Source organism: Pleurodeles waltl, chromosome 1_2, assembly GCF_031143425.1.
Source record: "Pleurodeles waltl isolate 20211129_DDA chromosome 1_2, aPleWal1.hap1.20221129, whole genome shotgun sequence".
NCBI lineage: Eukaryota > Metazoa > Chordata > Amphibia > Caudata > Salamandridae > Pleurodeles > Pleurodeles waltl.
Genome location: NC_090437.1, coordinates 1,195,456,976 through 1,195,472,835, shown reverse-complemented (window position 1 = coordinate 1,195,472,835; position 15,860 = coordinate 1,195,456,976). Strand labels below are relative to the sequence as shown.

The 15,860-nt window shown below is 40.7% G+C and overlaps 1 protein-coding gene across 18 annotated transcripts in view; it reads left to right on the top strand.

Annotated features, from left to right (window-relative positions):
* The window catches only part of ADD1 (adducin 1), a 572,382-nt gene that overhangs the window by 301,332 nt on the left and 255,190 nt on the right, over nt 1–15,860 (top strand). For all 18 annotated transcript variants that reach the window (XM_069203567.1, XM_069203558.1, XM_069203535.1 and 15 more), the window contains exon 12: nt 15,014–15,115. In XM_069203567.1, coding sequence (XP_069059668.1) covers nt 15,014–15,115 — 102 coding nt within the window. The remainder of the gene's footprint in view (nt 1–15,013; nt 15,116–15,860) is intronic.

Sequence of the window (15,860 nt, the reverse complement as noted above, 5' to 3'; positions counted from 1 at the left end):
CTGTAGATTCGCATGTGCCCACCCGCCTCCCCGGGAGCCTGTAGCAGTTCGGAAGTTACCTTCAACTATTTGTATATATATCATTTCAACCTTATATAAGTACATACTTAGTCACTCCATTGCATGGGCACTATTACTACAATACAACTCCTACCTCGCCCTCTGCGGGGGAAAAACAATCGAGGATAGAGTCGACGCCCATGCGCAATGGACGCAAAAGGAGGAGTCACTCGGTCCCGTGACTCGAAAGACTTCTTCGAAGAAAAACAACTTGTAACACTCCGGCCCAACACCAGATGGCGAGCTATTGCAAAACATGCGAATCTACAGCGACTGATGCCACGAACAGATGTACACTGGGTAAGTGACATTTTCATTCAGATTCATAAAGACACATTCGTCCTTAGGACAAATCGAGAATTTCTACCAAAGGTTATTTTACCTTTTCATATCAATCAGTCAGTGGATTTGCCAGTCTTTGCACAGCCAGATTCAGTTGCAGAAAGAGCCCTACACACCCTCAATGTTAAAAGAGCTCTCATGTGCTGTATTGACAGAACAAAAGATTTTAGAAAGTCAAAACAACTTTTTGCAGCATTTTCAGAACCTCACAAGGATGAATAGTGAAATGTATTCAGAATTGTTATCGTAAAGCTAAAAGACAGTTACCAGTAGCTCCTAAAGCTCATCCACTAGGAAAAAGGAGCTTCAATGGCATTCTTAGGGAACATACCAATAGCAGACATATGTAAAGCTGCTACATGGTCTGCACCACACACATTTACTAAACACTACTGTGTAGATGTTTTAGCTCGCCAACAACAAATGTTGAACAGGCAGTACTTAGGACATTATTCCAAGCTACTCCAGCTCCTACAGGCTGACCTTCACTTAGTTGGGGAGGACTGCTTTACAGTCTATGCAAAGCATGTGTATCTACAGCTACACATGCCATCAAACGGAAAACGTTACTTACCCAGCAGACATCTGATTGTGGCATGTAGTGCTGTAGATTCACATGCGCCCTACCTCCTACCCGGGGGCCTATAGCTGTTGCAGTACAATTTATTGTAAATATGTGTTCGGTGGCATGTGTAGCTGCAGATACACATGCTGTGCATAGTCCGCCGTCTGGTGTTGGGTCGGAGTGTTACAAGTTGTTTTTCTTCGAAGAAGTCTTTTCGAGTCACGAGACCGAGGGACTCCTCCTCCTTTGTTTCCATTGCGCATGGGCGTCTACTCCATCTTAGATTGTTTTTTTTCCGCCATCGGGTTCGGACGTGTTCCTTTTCGCTCCGTGTTTCGGGACGGAAAGATAGTCATAACTTCGGAAAACTACGTCGGTATTATTTCGTTCGGTATCGGGTTAGATTAGAATCTACACCGAATCCTGAAGAGCTCCGGTAGCCCTTCGGGGTAATTTCGATCCCCCGTCGGGGCCTGGTCGGCCCGACCGCGTGCAACATCGACACTGATGGAACGGACCCCGTTCCGTTTCTGTCCTAAATGCCACAGTAAATATCCCTATACAGACCAACATTTGTTCTGTAATCTGTGCTTGTCACCCGAGCACAAGGAAGAAACGTGTGAGGCCTGTCGAGCGTTTCGGTCGAAGAAAACGCTCCGGGACCGAAGAGCCAGACGGTTGCAGATGGCGTCCACGCCGACAGGACAACGAGGGTTCGAGGAACAGGGAGAAGAAGAAGAAGCCTTCTCCATCCATGAATCGGACTCGGAAGAATTCGACGTCGAAGAAACCGTGAGTAAGACGTCGAAGCAAGCACCACACGGGAAAACAGACAAAGCCCAGGGGATGCCACTGCCAACAGGCCATGGCTCAACCCATAAAGTAGTTGACCTTCCATCGGCACCGAAAAAAGGCGAACTGGTGCCGAGGTCGTCCGACTCGGGTCGAGACACAGGCACGCAGCAATCTCGGGACCGAGAAAGTGCTGCAGAAAAGGGTCGACACCGAGACAGCACCACCGAGGCTGTTCGGCACAGAGACAGCGGCACCGAAGATGGTCGACGCCGAGAAAGTTCGACACCAAAAAAGAGAGAAATCTCGTCTGAGCCGAAAAGAACAAAAGACACAGTTTCGGTGCCTAAACGACCAGCAACCGAACCGACAGCCAGTTCGTACTCAGAGGAACAATCACTGTCCTCCCAAATGCGCAAACACAGGTTTGAGGAAGATTTACAAACCACAGATGTAGACCACACCCAAAAGCGGATCTTCATACAAAGTGGTACAGGGAAGATCAGCACTCTTCCCCCAATCAGGAGGAAAAGGAAACTCGATTTCCAACCACAAGAAAAGACACCACAAGCAAAAGTGGTAAAGAAGGTAACTCCACCACCCACTCCACCACCGGTAACTCATACATCACCGGCACAGACTCAGTCACATTCACCAGCTCATACCACTATGAGCCAAGATGACCAGGATGCGTGGGATCTCTATGACACCCCAGTATCAGACAATAGCCCTGAGTCGTACCCTACTAAGCCCTCACCACCTGAAGACAGTACAGCGTATGCACAGGTGGTAGCTAGGGCAGCAGAGTTCCATAACGTGTCGTTACACTCCGAGCCTGTCGAGGATGACTTCCTTTTCAACACCCTCTCCACCACCCATAGCAATTATCAAAGCCTTCCTATGCTCCCGGGAACGCTAAGGCACGCTAAACAGATCTTTAAAGAACCTGTCAAAAGCAGAGCAATAACTCCAAGGGTGGAGAATAAATCTAAAGCACCGCCCACAGACCCTGCTTTTATCACATCACAACTGCCACCAGATTCAGTTGTCGTAGGAGCAGCTCGTAAAAGAGCCAACTCGCACACATCAGGCGACGCACCACCTCCAGACAAGGAGAGCCGCAAGTTCGACGCAGCTGGGAAAAGGGTTGCAGTACAAGCTGCAAACCAGTGGCGCATCGCTAACTCGCAGGCGCTCCTAGCGCGATATGACAGAGCCCATTGGGATGAGATGCAGCATCTCATCGAGCATCTACCCAAAGAATTCCAGAAACGGACAAAACAAGTGGTTGAGGAGGGACAAAATATCTCCAACAACCAAATACGTTCCTCTATGGATGCAGCGGATACAGCTGCAAGAACAATAAATACCGCGGTAACCATAAGGAGGCACGCATGGTTGCGCACATCCGGCTTCAAACCTGAGATACAACAGGCAGTACTCAATATGCCGTTCAATGAACAACAATTGTTTGGACCCGAAGTGGACACGGCAATTGAAAAATTGAAAAAAGATACTGACACAGCTAGGGCCATGGGCGCACTCTATTCCCCGCAGGGCAGAGGCACTTTTGGCACGTTTCGCAAAACAACCTTCAGAGGGGGGTTTCGAGGTCAAACCACACAAGCTAGTACCTCACAAACAACACCGTCTACCTACCAGGGACAGTACCAACGGGGAGGCTTTCGGGGCCAATACAGAGGGGGACAATTCCCTAGAAACCGGGGAAAATTTCAGGGTCCCAAAACCCCGCCAACCAAACAGTGACTCACGAGTCACTCAACCCCTTCACACAACACCAGTGGGGGGAAGACTAAGCCAGTTCTACAAATTTTGGGAGGAGATAACAACAGACACTTGGGTCTTAGCAATTATCCGGCATGGTTATTGCATAGAATTTCTCCAACTCCCTCCAAACGTCCCACCAAAAACACAGAATATGTCAAAACAGCATTTAGACCTGCTAGATCTGGAAGTTCAAGCATTACTACAAAAAGACGCAATAGAATTCGTACCAGGTCCACAAAGAAACACAGGAGTTTACTCACTGTACTTTCTAATACCAAAAAAAGACAAAACACTGAGACCAATCTTAGATCTCAGAACACTAAACACCTACATCAAATCGGAACACTTTCACATGGTCACGCTACAGGACGTATTACCACTGTTGAGACAGCAAGACTACATGACAACCTTAGATCTAAAAGACGTGTATTTCCACATACCGATACATCCCTCGCACAGGAAATACCTAAGGTTCGTATTCAAGGGAATACATTACCAATTCAAAGTGTTGCCGTTTGGTATAACAACCGCACCGAGAGTCTTTACAAAATGTCTAGCAGTAGTAGCTGCACATATCAGAAGGCAGCAAATACACGTGTTCCCCTACCTAGACGATTGGCTAATCAAGACCAACTCCCTAACAAGGTGTTCACACCACACAGATTATGTCATACAAACCCTCTACAAACTAGGGTTCTCCATCAACTATACAAAGTCACACATTCTGCCGTGCCAAACACAGCAATACTTGGGAGCGACAATCAACACAACAAAAGGGATAGCCACTCCAAGTCCACAAAGGGTTCAAAATTTTTACAAAGTCATACAAGCCATGTATCCAACACAAAAAATACATGCAAAGATGGTGTTAAAACTCCTAGGCATGATGTCCTCATGCATAGCCATTGTCCCAAACTCAAGATTGCACATGAGGCCCTTACAACAGTGCCTAGCATCACAATGGTCACATGCACAGGGTCACCTTCTAGATCTGGTGTTAATAGACCGCCAAACATACATCTCGCTTCTGTGGTGGAACAGTATAAATTTAAACAAAGGGCGGCCTTTCCAAGACCCAGTGCCACAATACGTGATAACTACAGATGCTTCCATGACAGGGTGGGGAGCACACCTCAATCAACACAGCATCCAAGGACAATGGGACGTACATCAAAAAAGGTTTCATATAAATCACCTCGAATTGTTAGCAGTATTCCTAGCGTTGAAAGCATTTCAACCCATCATAATCCACAAATACATTCTTGTCAAAACAGACCACATGACAACAATGTATTATCTAAACAAACAGGGGGGAACACACTCGACACAGCTGTGTCTCCTAGCACAAAGGATATGGCAGTGGGCAATTCACAACCACATTCGCCTAATAGCACAGTTTATTCCAGGGATCCAGAATCAGCTAGCAGACAATCTCTCTCGGGATCACCAACAAGTACACGAATGGGAGATTCACCCCCAAATTCTAAACTCTTACTTCCAAATTTGGGGAACACCTCAAATAGACCTATTTGCAACAAAAGAGAACGCAAAATGCCAAAACTTCGCATCCAGGTACCCACACCAGCAGTCTCAAGGCAATGCTCTATGGATGAATTGGTCAGGGATATTTGCGTACGCTTTTCCCCCTCTCCCTCTTCTTCCATATCTAGTAAACAGATTGAGTCAAAACAAACTCAAACTCATACTAATAGCACCTACATGGGCAAGACAACCTTGGTATACAACACTACTAGACATGTCAGTAGTGCCTCATGTCAAACTACCCAACAGACCAGATCTGTTAACACAGCACAGATCAGGCATCCAAACCCAGCATCGCTGAATCTAGCAATTTGGCTCCTGAAATCCTAGAATTTGGACACTTAAACCTCACACAAGAATGTATGGAGGTCATAAAACAAGCTAGAAGGCCATCCACTAGACACTGCTATGCAAGTAAATGGAAAAGATTTGTTTGCTACTGCCATAATAATCAAGTTCAACCATTACATGCATCTCCAACGGATGTAGTAGGATACTTACTACATTTGCAGAAATCAAATCTGGCCTTCTCTTCCATAAAGATACATCTCGCAGCAATATCTGCATACCTGCAGATTACTCATTCAACTTCACTGTTTAGAATACCTGTCATTAAAGCATTTGTGGAAGGCCTAAAGAGAATTATACCACCAAGAACACCACCTGTTCCTTCATGGAACCTCAACATTGTCTTAACAAGACTCATGGGTCCACCTTTCGAACCCATGCATTCTTGCGAAATACAATACCTAACGTGGAAAGTTGCATTTCTCATTGCCATTACATCTCTAAGAAGAGTAAGTGAAATTCAGGCGTTTACTATACAGGAACCATTTATTCAAATACACAAAAATAAGGTAGTTCTAAGAACCAATCCAAAATTCTTACCAAAAGTTATCTCACCGTTCCACTTAAATCAAACAGTAGAACTACCAGTGTTCTTTCCACAGCCAGACTCAATAGCTGAAAGGGCACTACATACATTAGACATCAAAAGAGCACTAATGTACTACATTGACAGAACAAAACCAATTAGGAAAACAAAACAACTATTTATTGCATTTCAAAAACCTCATACAGGAAACCCAATATCAAAACAAGGTATAGCCAGATGGATAGTTAAGTGCATCCAAACCTGCTACCTTAAAGCAAAGAGAGAGCTGCCTATTACACCAAAGGCACACTCAACCAGGAAGAAAGGCGCTACCATTGCCTTCCTAGGAAATATTCCAATGAACGAAATATGTAAAGCAGCAACATGGTCTATGCCTCACACATTTACTAAGCACTACTGTGTAGACGTGCTATCTGCACAACAAGCCACAGTAGGTCAAGCTGTACTAAGAACTTTATTTCAAACTACTTCCACTCCTACAGGCTGAACCACCGCTTTTGGGGAGATAACTGCTTACTAGTCTATGCACAGCATGTGTATCTGCAGCTACACATGCCACCGAACGGAAAATGTCACTTACCCAGTGTACATCTGTTCGTGGCATTAGTCGCTGCAGATTCACATGCGCCCACCCGCCTCCCCGGGAGCCTGTAGCCGTTTGGAAGTAATCTCCAACATTTGTACATTTGTAAATATATTACCTTAACCTTTATTTTGTACATACTTATTCATTCCATTGCATGGGCACTATTACTAACATACACAACTCCTACCTCACCCTCTGCGGGGAAAACAATCTAAGATGGAGTCGACGCCCATGCGCAATGGAAACAAAGGAGGAGGAGTCCCTCGGTCTCGTGACTCGAAAAGACTTCTTCGAAGAAAAACAACTTGTAACACTCCGACCCAACACCAGACGGCGGACTATGCACAGCATGTGAATCTGCAGCGACTAATGCCACGAACAGATGTACACTGGGTAAGTGACATTTTCCATATACATTGCATGTACATCTCATTTCTTTTATCTATCTATAGTACACAAGTACACACACTTCACTTCACCTGCCTGCGGGAAAACAATCTAACAAATACTCGATGCCCATGCACAGTATTACCAAGAGGAGGCGTCACTGGATCTCGTAACTCGAAAATCTTCTTAGAAGAAAAACAACTTGTAACACTCCAAGCCCAACACTAGATGGCAGACTTATGCAAAGCATGCATATATATATCCACAATATAATTTTTAGAGTGTTCATTTTTCAAATCTTCACATCATTTGTGAATATATAACAAAATGCTATGGCATATATGGATTTAATGGGAACAATTAACTCGTCAAAGATTGATACAATTAAGCCCACTACATACATAAATGGGTTACTGTACCAAACTAAATTTGCATATTAACATCCTAGAATCTGATTATGGTGACTTGGGAACTCAAATTCTTTAAAATAAGATATCATCCATCGAAGTAATGTTTCTCCCAATTATGTTATGAAATTGTTCAGTGATTATGGGGATATGACATACGGCTACAGTATATGTAAGCCCACTTAACACACTGTTTAAGATAAATTGTGTTGTTGCTTTATTATAGCAGCAACACATCAGTAGTCTGTCCTTTTCTTTCTCACCCATCTGGTTATCAATGCTGTTGCAAGCAGTGGCGGAAACTTCTGTTAAAAAATATTCCTTGCATTTATGAATTTAAAATTGAATCTCCTCTTAAGCTTGTTGTTCAGAGTGAGAGGTCCTGCCCATTTTCTTTGCGTTATGTGTTGTTTTCCTAATTTCTTGTTTTAATGTGTTTCTAAAGACAGAAGCTGAGATTGAAAAAAATCATAAAACTACAGCCAGACAGTTGTCTGCTATAGAGGATCACCATAGGTCACTAGTTTACTGCAGATCATATAGGGACTATAGGGATGGGTGCCTGCCCAGGTACTGTCTGAATCCTGTTCCATTCTCTTGAGGCTCTTCACTTCTCTACAACTTTACCCTGGAAGGAGATGGATTGCTTGCTTACTTCTTTCAAGCACCTTTTCCAGGTATATTGCGATCCATGGGCCTTTTATGCTGCTTACTTTTCCACTTAGTTTCTAGGGGACAATTTCCCCATTAGCATTATTAGTGAAACATTAACCCACATTCCCCCCCATCCCACCCAACCTTCACAAGACATTCTACTTCATCATGAAATTTTCTATGACTGTTGTAGCCATCAGCAACTTATTAGTACTCTTTTCTTTAGGTCTCTCAAACTGAGGCCTGCTTTCTGGTAACCCAAATTCTTACTTCTAATTATCTGGCTCCTAGACTTGGGGACTATAACAGCCTGGTTAGGGGTTGTGAAAGGGGTCAGGCTGATCTGACCTTCTTTTGGCTCCTTGTTCCATGCATCATAGGCAATGACGCTAAAAAGGAGTTGGCAAAAAAATAACGCTGAACCGGGGACTCTATCCCTCCAATTCTTGGCTTAGGAGAGTCTGCATGAAAAAAGCAACATTTCAAAGGGTGCAGGAATGGGTAGGATCCGAAGGGCATTTTCCAAAACATTGGAAGGTATTCGAGCTGTAAGATCTAACTTCAAGAAGTTGCACTAATATGTGGAGATTTCATCGGAATGTAAGTCTTTACCAAGAAGATCCTTCTAGGCAGCTTCCTTTCCAGTGCCATTATGACTATCTAGTACCCTTGATGGGATAGTGTGTGACTTCTGCAGACAGTGAATGCACAGCCACCATTGACAGTTCTGACTTCTGACATGATTCAAGAGCCCCATGGAGCATTAGTCCCAAGAGTTTGCAAGTTTTAATGTTCAGAACCCTTTGGTGTTGAATTATTTATTTGGAGGTTTATTTTATCTAGCATAATCCGTCTGAGAAGGGAATCAGATCATAAAGTAAGGAATGGATGGATGGATGGATCGGAATTGTGATAGGAGAAGAAGGGAATGAATGTAAATGTATCATTTAGTTCCATCAGACCACTTATGTTGCACTAAAAGTCAGGTTTAAGATTAATCATGCTTTTGTGTTTATCTTGATGAATGCTTTCAGGCATGCAGTTGCACATCTCTAGATTCTAGGAATGTGTATGGGTTTGCAGAGCCTTTTTCAACTACAAGGTCTATTGAACTATCAGAACGTAACATTAACATCTCTTACAGAACTCCGGTTAGAGGTTATTCTTTATAATCCATCTGCAACAAGCTTGTTCCCCTTTACCATCACATTGCTACTTGACAACAGCAGATCTGAAAGATGTAACTTATTTGAGAAACAGAAACCTTTACTATGTTACTCTTTCTATGTTACTCTTTCTTTCCATACAATCTTCTAGGGAGTACTATTTTTGACAGTCATGATACACAAATGAATGTGTCAGCATGTGATTTACCCCTGTTAGCTCTTTAAGTCCAGCGTGAACTCTGCAGTATACAGTAGAATATTGTACTGTAACTAGTAGATGCCCAAACTTTGTTTCAGTTTCCTTTCCTTAGCAAAAACTTGAACTCTCATTCAATCATAAAGACTTTGAACTGTTTTTGTAAGGTGGCTCACCTGATACTTCATCAAGATCTTGTGGGATTGAGGCGTCTTTTGTTTTGTTTGAAAATGCTCTTTTCCTGCCTGTTTTAACCCATGAACTCTATTTTCAAAGTTTGATTTCTCATTTGGCTCTAAAGTCTCAGACCTCACTCAGGTCAACTGTTTTAGCTCTCAGCTGCTGTCTACTGGCAGTCCTGTAGGATCTTCCCACTTATTTCTTAAGGGCTTATAATTAATGCGTTATGCTAAAAACAGGATATTGCTTCTCATTCTCTTTTCAACAGCTATGGTTTACCATTCAAACAGAGGGGTCTAGAAAGGAAGCTGGCTTCAATTCAGACATACAAATTACTTAAGTCCTTTGTATCAAGTTTGTACATGATAGTTACATACCAGCTAGTTAATGTTTGAAGTACTCCTTTGGAAGACTGTTTCTTAAGGCCAGCTTACCCCTGCACAATGTTTTACTTTTCTGCCTGGCCATCAGAAATTGAACTCCGCTTCTCCTATTATTATGTATCTGTAAAGAAACTGAAACATTACAGTCTAACTGAAAAGTTCACATTCAGGGACCAGTGTTTAACAAAAAAATACAGTTTCATATTAAGTCTATTTTGTTTCTTATCAGTTATGTGCCTCTGGTTTACCTTTCATAGAGGATTTTTGTAGTCGGCCTGTTAGATGTACAGTTGTCTGCCATTTACGTCCTATTATTACTTACCCAGCGGGCCCATGACCTGTAATAAAGTTCATGTAAGCACACAGTTTGCCACTATTCTTTGTGGATTACCTAACTCAACTGACAATATGTTTTTCATTAAAAGTAGCCACTGCATTTTTTTGACATGCCAGTGCACATTTAACTTCAGTTGTTGTACCTCACAAATTGTGTATGTCTGATATTATGTTGATCAAAGCAGACTGCGAGACACTGACTTCCTCCAATGGAAGACCTACTAGTTGTAATAATCTCTGCCAGGAGGGCCAGCTAGTTCAGCCTTGTGGGTCAAAGCTTTACTACCGTATTCTAACTATGCAGGCATTACCAACATTTCACCTTAGCCAGGACATAATCCCACAATATACCAACCTATTCCTTATCCATTCAATTGTGAGATGCTCTCACTTTAAGTAAACAAAGCCTTAGAAACCATCATGCTTATTGTGTCACGATGGCAAATAGTTTTTGATGAATTGCCTCTGAGCACCTATTGTTACTTAAGGGGTGAGTTCAGTTTCAATTCAGATTTCACACCTATTAAGAAAAAAGGCAGCATCCATCGTATTGCAAAGATGTGTACTCGTTGAGGAGGTACGTATTGGGGTGCTTGGGCTATTCCAGCATTTTCTACATATGCAGGGATTCTTATGCATTGTTTGTTTGATTCCTGAAAAGATTCCCTACAACGTATGTGTTGTGATATTGGTCCCTGTCCTATGTGGGAAAAAAGGCACAACGGCATGAAAGGGTAAAGAGAAGTTTTTTGATGGAAAGAATGCTGTGTAATCATTGCTGTCCATCTTTGAAAAAATTCATCTGGATATCTTCTGTGCCACACAAAATTAGTAGTAGAAAGCCTGTATGGCACAGCATTTCTGTTATAGAGCAGATTACCATTGCTGCCTGCAGCAGTATTTCCAGCTCATTTTCCCCGTTCACCTTACTTATATACTTTTCATTGTATGACTCTTCAGAACCTGAATGTAAGTTTGATATCTGGAAATACCTTCATGCCAGCTTATCAATAGCTTGGTAAAAAATGTGCTGAGGAAGAAAATTAAGAAAAAACTTCATGATTCCACCTTAATAGGCATGTTTTCTTTGGGGTCTCTTTATTTTAATGAAATCCCTTTTTGTTCTAGAGTTTTGAAATGCCATAATGCTTCTTTTTTTGTGAAATGTTTATTCACGTTTTCTCAAACACCGCGAGTATGAATCCAAAAGAGTTGCATCACATAGCCATGAATATATATCCAACACTATCAGTGCAAACAGCTGCATGAACATTTGCTGGAAGAAGGTTACAGAACAGTGATCATTTTCATACTCCTAGAGTGCACTGTTGAAATACCTAAACCCATCGCCATGTGATATAGATGTTGCCAGCTGTCAGTTGGTGGTACATAAAGGTGACATAGATATAGTGGGGCACTTGGGAAGCAGGTCACGTTGGATGGGGGATATACTGATAGAGAAAGCTGATGTATAGGACTGCGCATCGTTCCTTGTTTTGGTATGGGGCATCTCTGTCCCTGAAAAGACAGCATGAAAGTGCTACCCTTTATGCTGGTTCTCTTTATGATGGATCTTGACTATAAAATAACTTTGACACAGGTTTCCCTGAGGGGTCCTGGGCAATACTTGGTCAAGAGAAATCTTCTAGTTATACCCATTCAGTCTGCATAACATTTAAACGTATTCACCCGCAGTAGGCCAAGAGGTGCATTCTCTCATGAGCTATTTTGTTCAATGGGTTGCTGTGCAAAGTACCCTTTCATTAAAGTGACTGATTTCCAGGACATGTTCTTAAAAAGATGATTGTTAAACCTGTTTGAGTCGTCTGTATCCAAGCGTAACAAAATGTCAATGCATGATCCCTTTGATCCCTTAAGCATATTATTTCAAGCATGTAAGTGAATCCCTTAATTACTGCCTTGAAATTTGTTTGAATTTACAATACTAAATGAGCCCTCCAAAACTGAAACAAATTGTCCCTTTCATTAGTATTTTTCTCTTACAGAGATGTGTCTGGGAATATTGGTACTTAACCGTGTTCGTATAGTATGTCATCTAGAAAGAGATGGAGAAGATACCCTCTGAATATGTGCAGTGCACTTTGGGTTTGTTTCTTTTATACCAAGTGGATACATGCAGAACTTACACAAAATATTAACCTTTTCGTATTCAGGAGATTTGTGACACCAGAGTATGCTGGATATATTATGACTTGTTCCCATCTTTTATGCATTTACACGTGTTTAGGGATAAGGAGCATGTTTGCAAGGATGTATGGGCATGGCTGAATTCTCAGTTACTATCAATAATAATTTGCCTTGATGATTTACGTTTTACTTAAAAAGTAAAATGAAATTGGCATATAATGCACTGAAGTCATTGTGTAGTAGTTAGGTGGAGGTTATGGAAAAAATTTACATTCTTAAATATCTACGTTCTTATTTTCTAAACAATCTTGAGGAATGGTTACATATGTACTTGTGAGGAGATTGGTGGGAGAGAAAATGGTCCAAGTACGTTTGCTGAAAAGCGAGCAAACTCTCCTTGCCAGTTTAAAAAATGTACAAAATTTTTCAAGGATATTTTTTGTGACAAAGTTTAAAGGCTTTCACAATTTGTGCTGCAAAACCTACTAAAATAATTTTGAACAGTTTAAAAATAATTTATCTGCTTTTACCTATAATAGTCTTCATACATTTGTGTATTCATAAATATAGTAACACATTTTTGGAAGCGTTATATGTATTTATTCTCATTAAGATAGTAAGGATACATCTCCTCACGAACCAAGATACAATACATCAAAACACTTAAAACATTGGGAATGTTGTTATACATGCGCTTATTCATGTGTTATAAGGCTGTACCTGGTGTTGTAAATAATCATAGCAGATTTTCCTGGAAGGGACCGGTGGGAAATGTTGTTGTATGAGTAGGATTTATCTCTTTTATAATGTGTTGCTTCAAATCATAAAGAGAAATGGACAGCTACATGTGGAAGAGAGATTGGGTTTCTAAGACCTCCCCCATTCACTATCCTGATCTTTGCCAAAAATAAAGATTAGTATGAAGATTTTTAAAAATCTTTATTGAAATTAAACCAACTGTCAAAGATTTAACATGCAGATTTGACCACAGTTGCTTTTGGTAGAACACCGTTTATCACATTTCTACAAAATGTACAAATGAAATTAAGGGAATGGTGTCAAATTATAAAGGTTATATTGGTGGTGATCTAGTTTTTCCACATGGACTTTGTGGCGGTCCCTGAAAGGGTGAAGCATCAACTGGGCAAGCTCATCTCTTTTGTAATCGATAACCTGCCAGTGCAATTAGAGAATATTCCTGAGGTTCCTAGGGAAAGTGAAAATTTGCTTACACATAGCTAGTCATGGGTATGAAAATACATTTTTGTAGTTTTTGTAGTTTCAAATACAAAGATGCTGCTTCGGTTGCTTGTGGTTTGTGTGGTTTGTATGCCGTATGAAAGGTTTGTTATCTAATTTTAAACTTGCACATAGGTAAAAATGTATTGCCATGTTTGGCATGTACAATTGTAATGTTTTGACTGTTACGATTATCTTTAATGAAAGGCTGGGATGATATTTTTAAACTATGAAGATTAGAATCAGTGAGTATACCATAGCTCCATGTTCATTCCATTTTTCTTTTTTGCAGTTGCAAAACATTTTTTTAACTTCTTTTGCTTTTTTAAGGTTTGACCAGTTTTTGCTATATTATTGTAATGTGAACACCCAGGAAAATGCATAGCATTGCTACCTGCAGCAGGTTTGTTTTAATGTTCAATGCATCTTATTTTCCACTGTGATTAGTTCACATTTATGAACTGATGGGTAAAGATGGCAGAATTTTCTGAAGGGTATGAGAGAAATGTGTGGAACTGAGATTTTCCCACGTTATGAATCTGATGCACTGACTGTATAAAACAACCTATATACAAAAGAAACCATGAAGCGCTTTACGTTTTTGTTCTGGGATATTTTTGTAACCCTCACAGCTGTAAGTTATATAAAATATTCGACATCACCAAATGTCCTTTTCTAGTTAATTGAAGATGCCACTATCTTCTGCAAGAAGATATAATCCCTAACGAAGACATTGCATAAATGTTCACGGCTCTGCGTGGTGTCAAAACTACATGGGTCCCTTAGGCCTGTGACAATTTGAATGAGTGTTTGTGCAATCCCTCCACATCTGTGCAGAGCCCCGAGCAGTAATGCTGAATTTGGCCCATTGACTTCATGAAAATGATGAATTCCGAAGCTGTACTGTGGTTTATTTTAGCACAAACTTTGGTGATGCCCACTCCTGCCTCACAGTACAGAGTTCATCCATTACACATGGTTAGTCTCATCACATTGCTTTCCATTGTCTTGTCATCTTATGCTTTCAGTTTGTTTTAATGTTTGTATAGTTTTGGAGAAGTGAATCAATGATCAGAGAATTTAAGTTGTACTGAACTTCGTAAAAGTACCTTTTTTATTTTCCTTTTTGTTGCATTTATTAATTTTAGCGACAAACTTGATTCGGTTTTATTATTTTGTATTTACAAATATTTGTTATGAACTGAACAGTAATCCTAAATCCTTATACTCATTGGTTCACTTCTCAGTTTCTTGACATGTGCAGTGCATGACCAGTTCTGATGTATATTTGTACAGTGAATGATTTTATGAGACTTTGCTGATTGTTGAACCTTTTTGATATTACAGTGGACTAAAGAGGATGGACATAGAACTGCCACCTCTGCTGTCCCTAACCTCTTTGTTCCACTGAACACTAATCCGAAGGAAGTTCAGGAAATGAGGAACAAGGTGAGTAGTTTTACTTTATTTGCTATGCAGTTGTTACTGTACAGAAAAGTGTATTGGTTAAACAGGTGAATCATGTTAAGTAAATGACATAGCTAACAATATGGAAAGGTGTATGTAAAACCAAACACTGGTTAGAGTATTTTTTTTTAAGTTGCTGGCAATTATGCATACAATATGTGCTGCAGCTTGTGTAGATGTTGTATGAAGAATTGGTTAAGTGGCATGTAATTTAAATGTACAGGTAAAATATGAAAGGACTTGAGCACAATATTCAAATAAAAAAACATGAATTTATGTGTAAGGCATCGGTAAGTTATATTTGTAAAATCCTGAAAGCAATCTTGTGCTTACCTATTCTAGTTAAATTAGAAGGTCATAGTATGAGCTGACTGTATTTATTTGTAAACGTCTTGTCAAATGGGCATAGACTGATTCTAAGTCAGCTATATCTTTAAAAAGCGGAATGTGCACTTCTGTTAAGAAGGAGCAAACATATAACCCTTTTCAATATTTTTCTACTAGAATTTGGCACATCTTTGTGATAAATAATACGTGGAAGAAATTGCTTGCTTTTTCTGTTTGTCCAGTTGTTCTGTCGGTCATTACCTTATTTCGTCTGAAAGCCAGCCACGGCTTTCTGAGTGTTACATTCAAAATCCTGTGTCTACTTATAGATAATGTCATGATTGTAGGATTTGATTTGATTTAAATCTCATTGAATGCTGCCGTTGTATATTTAATTTCC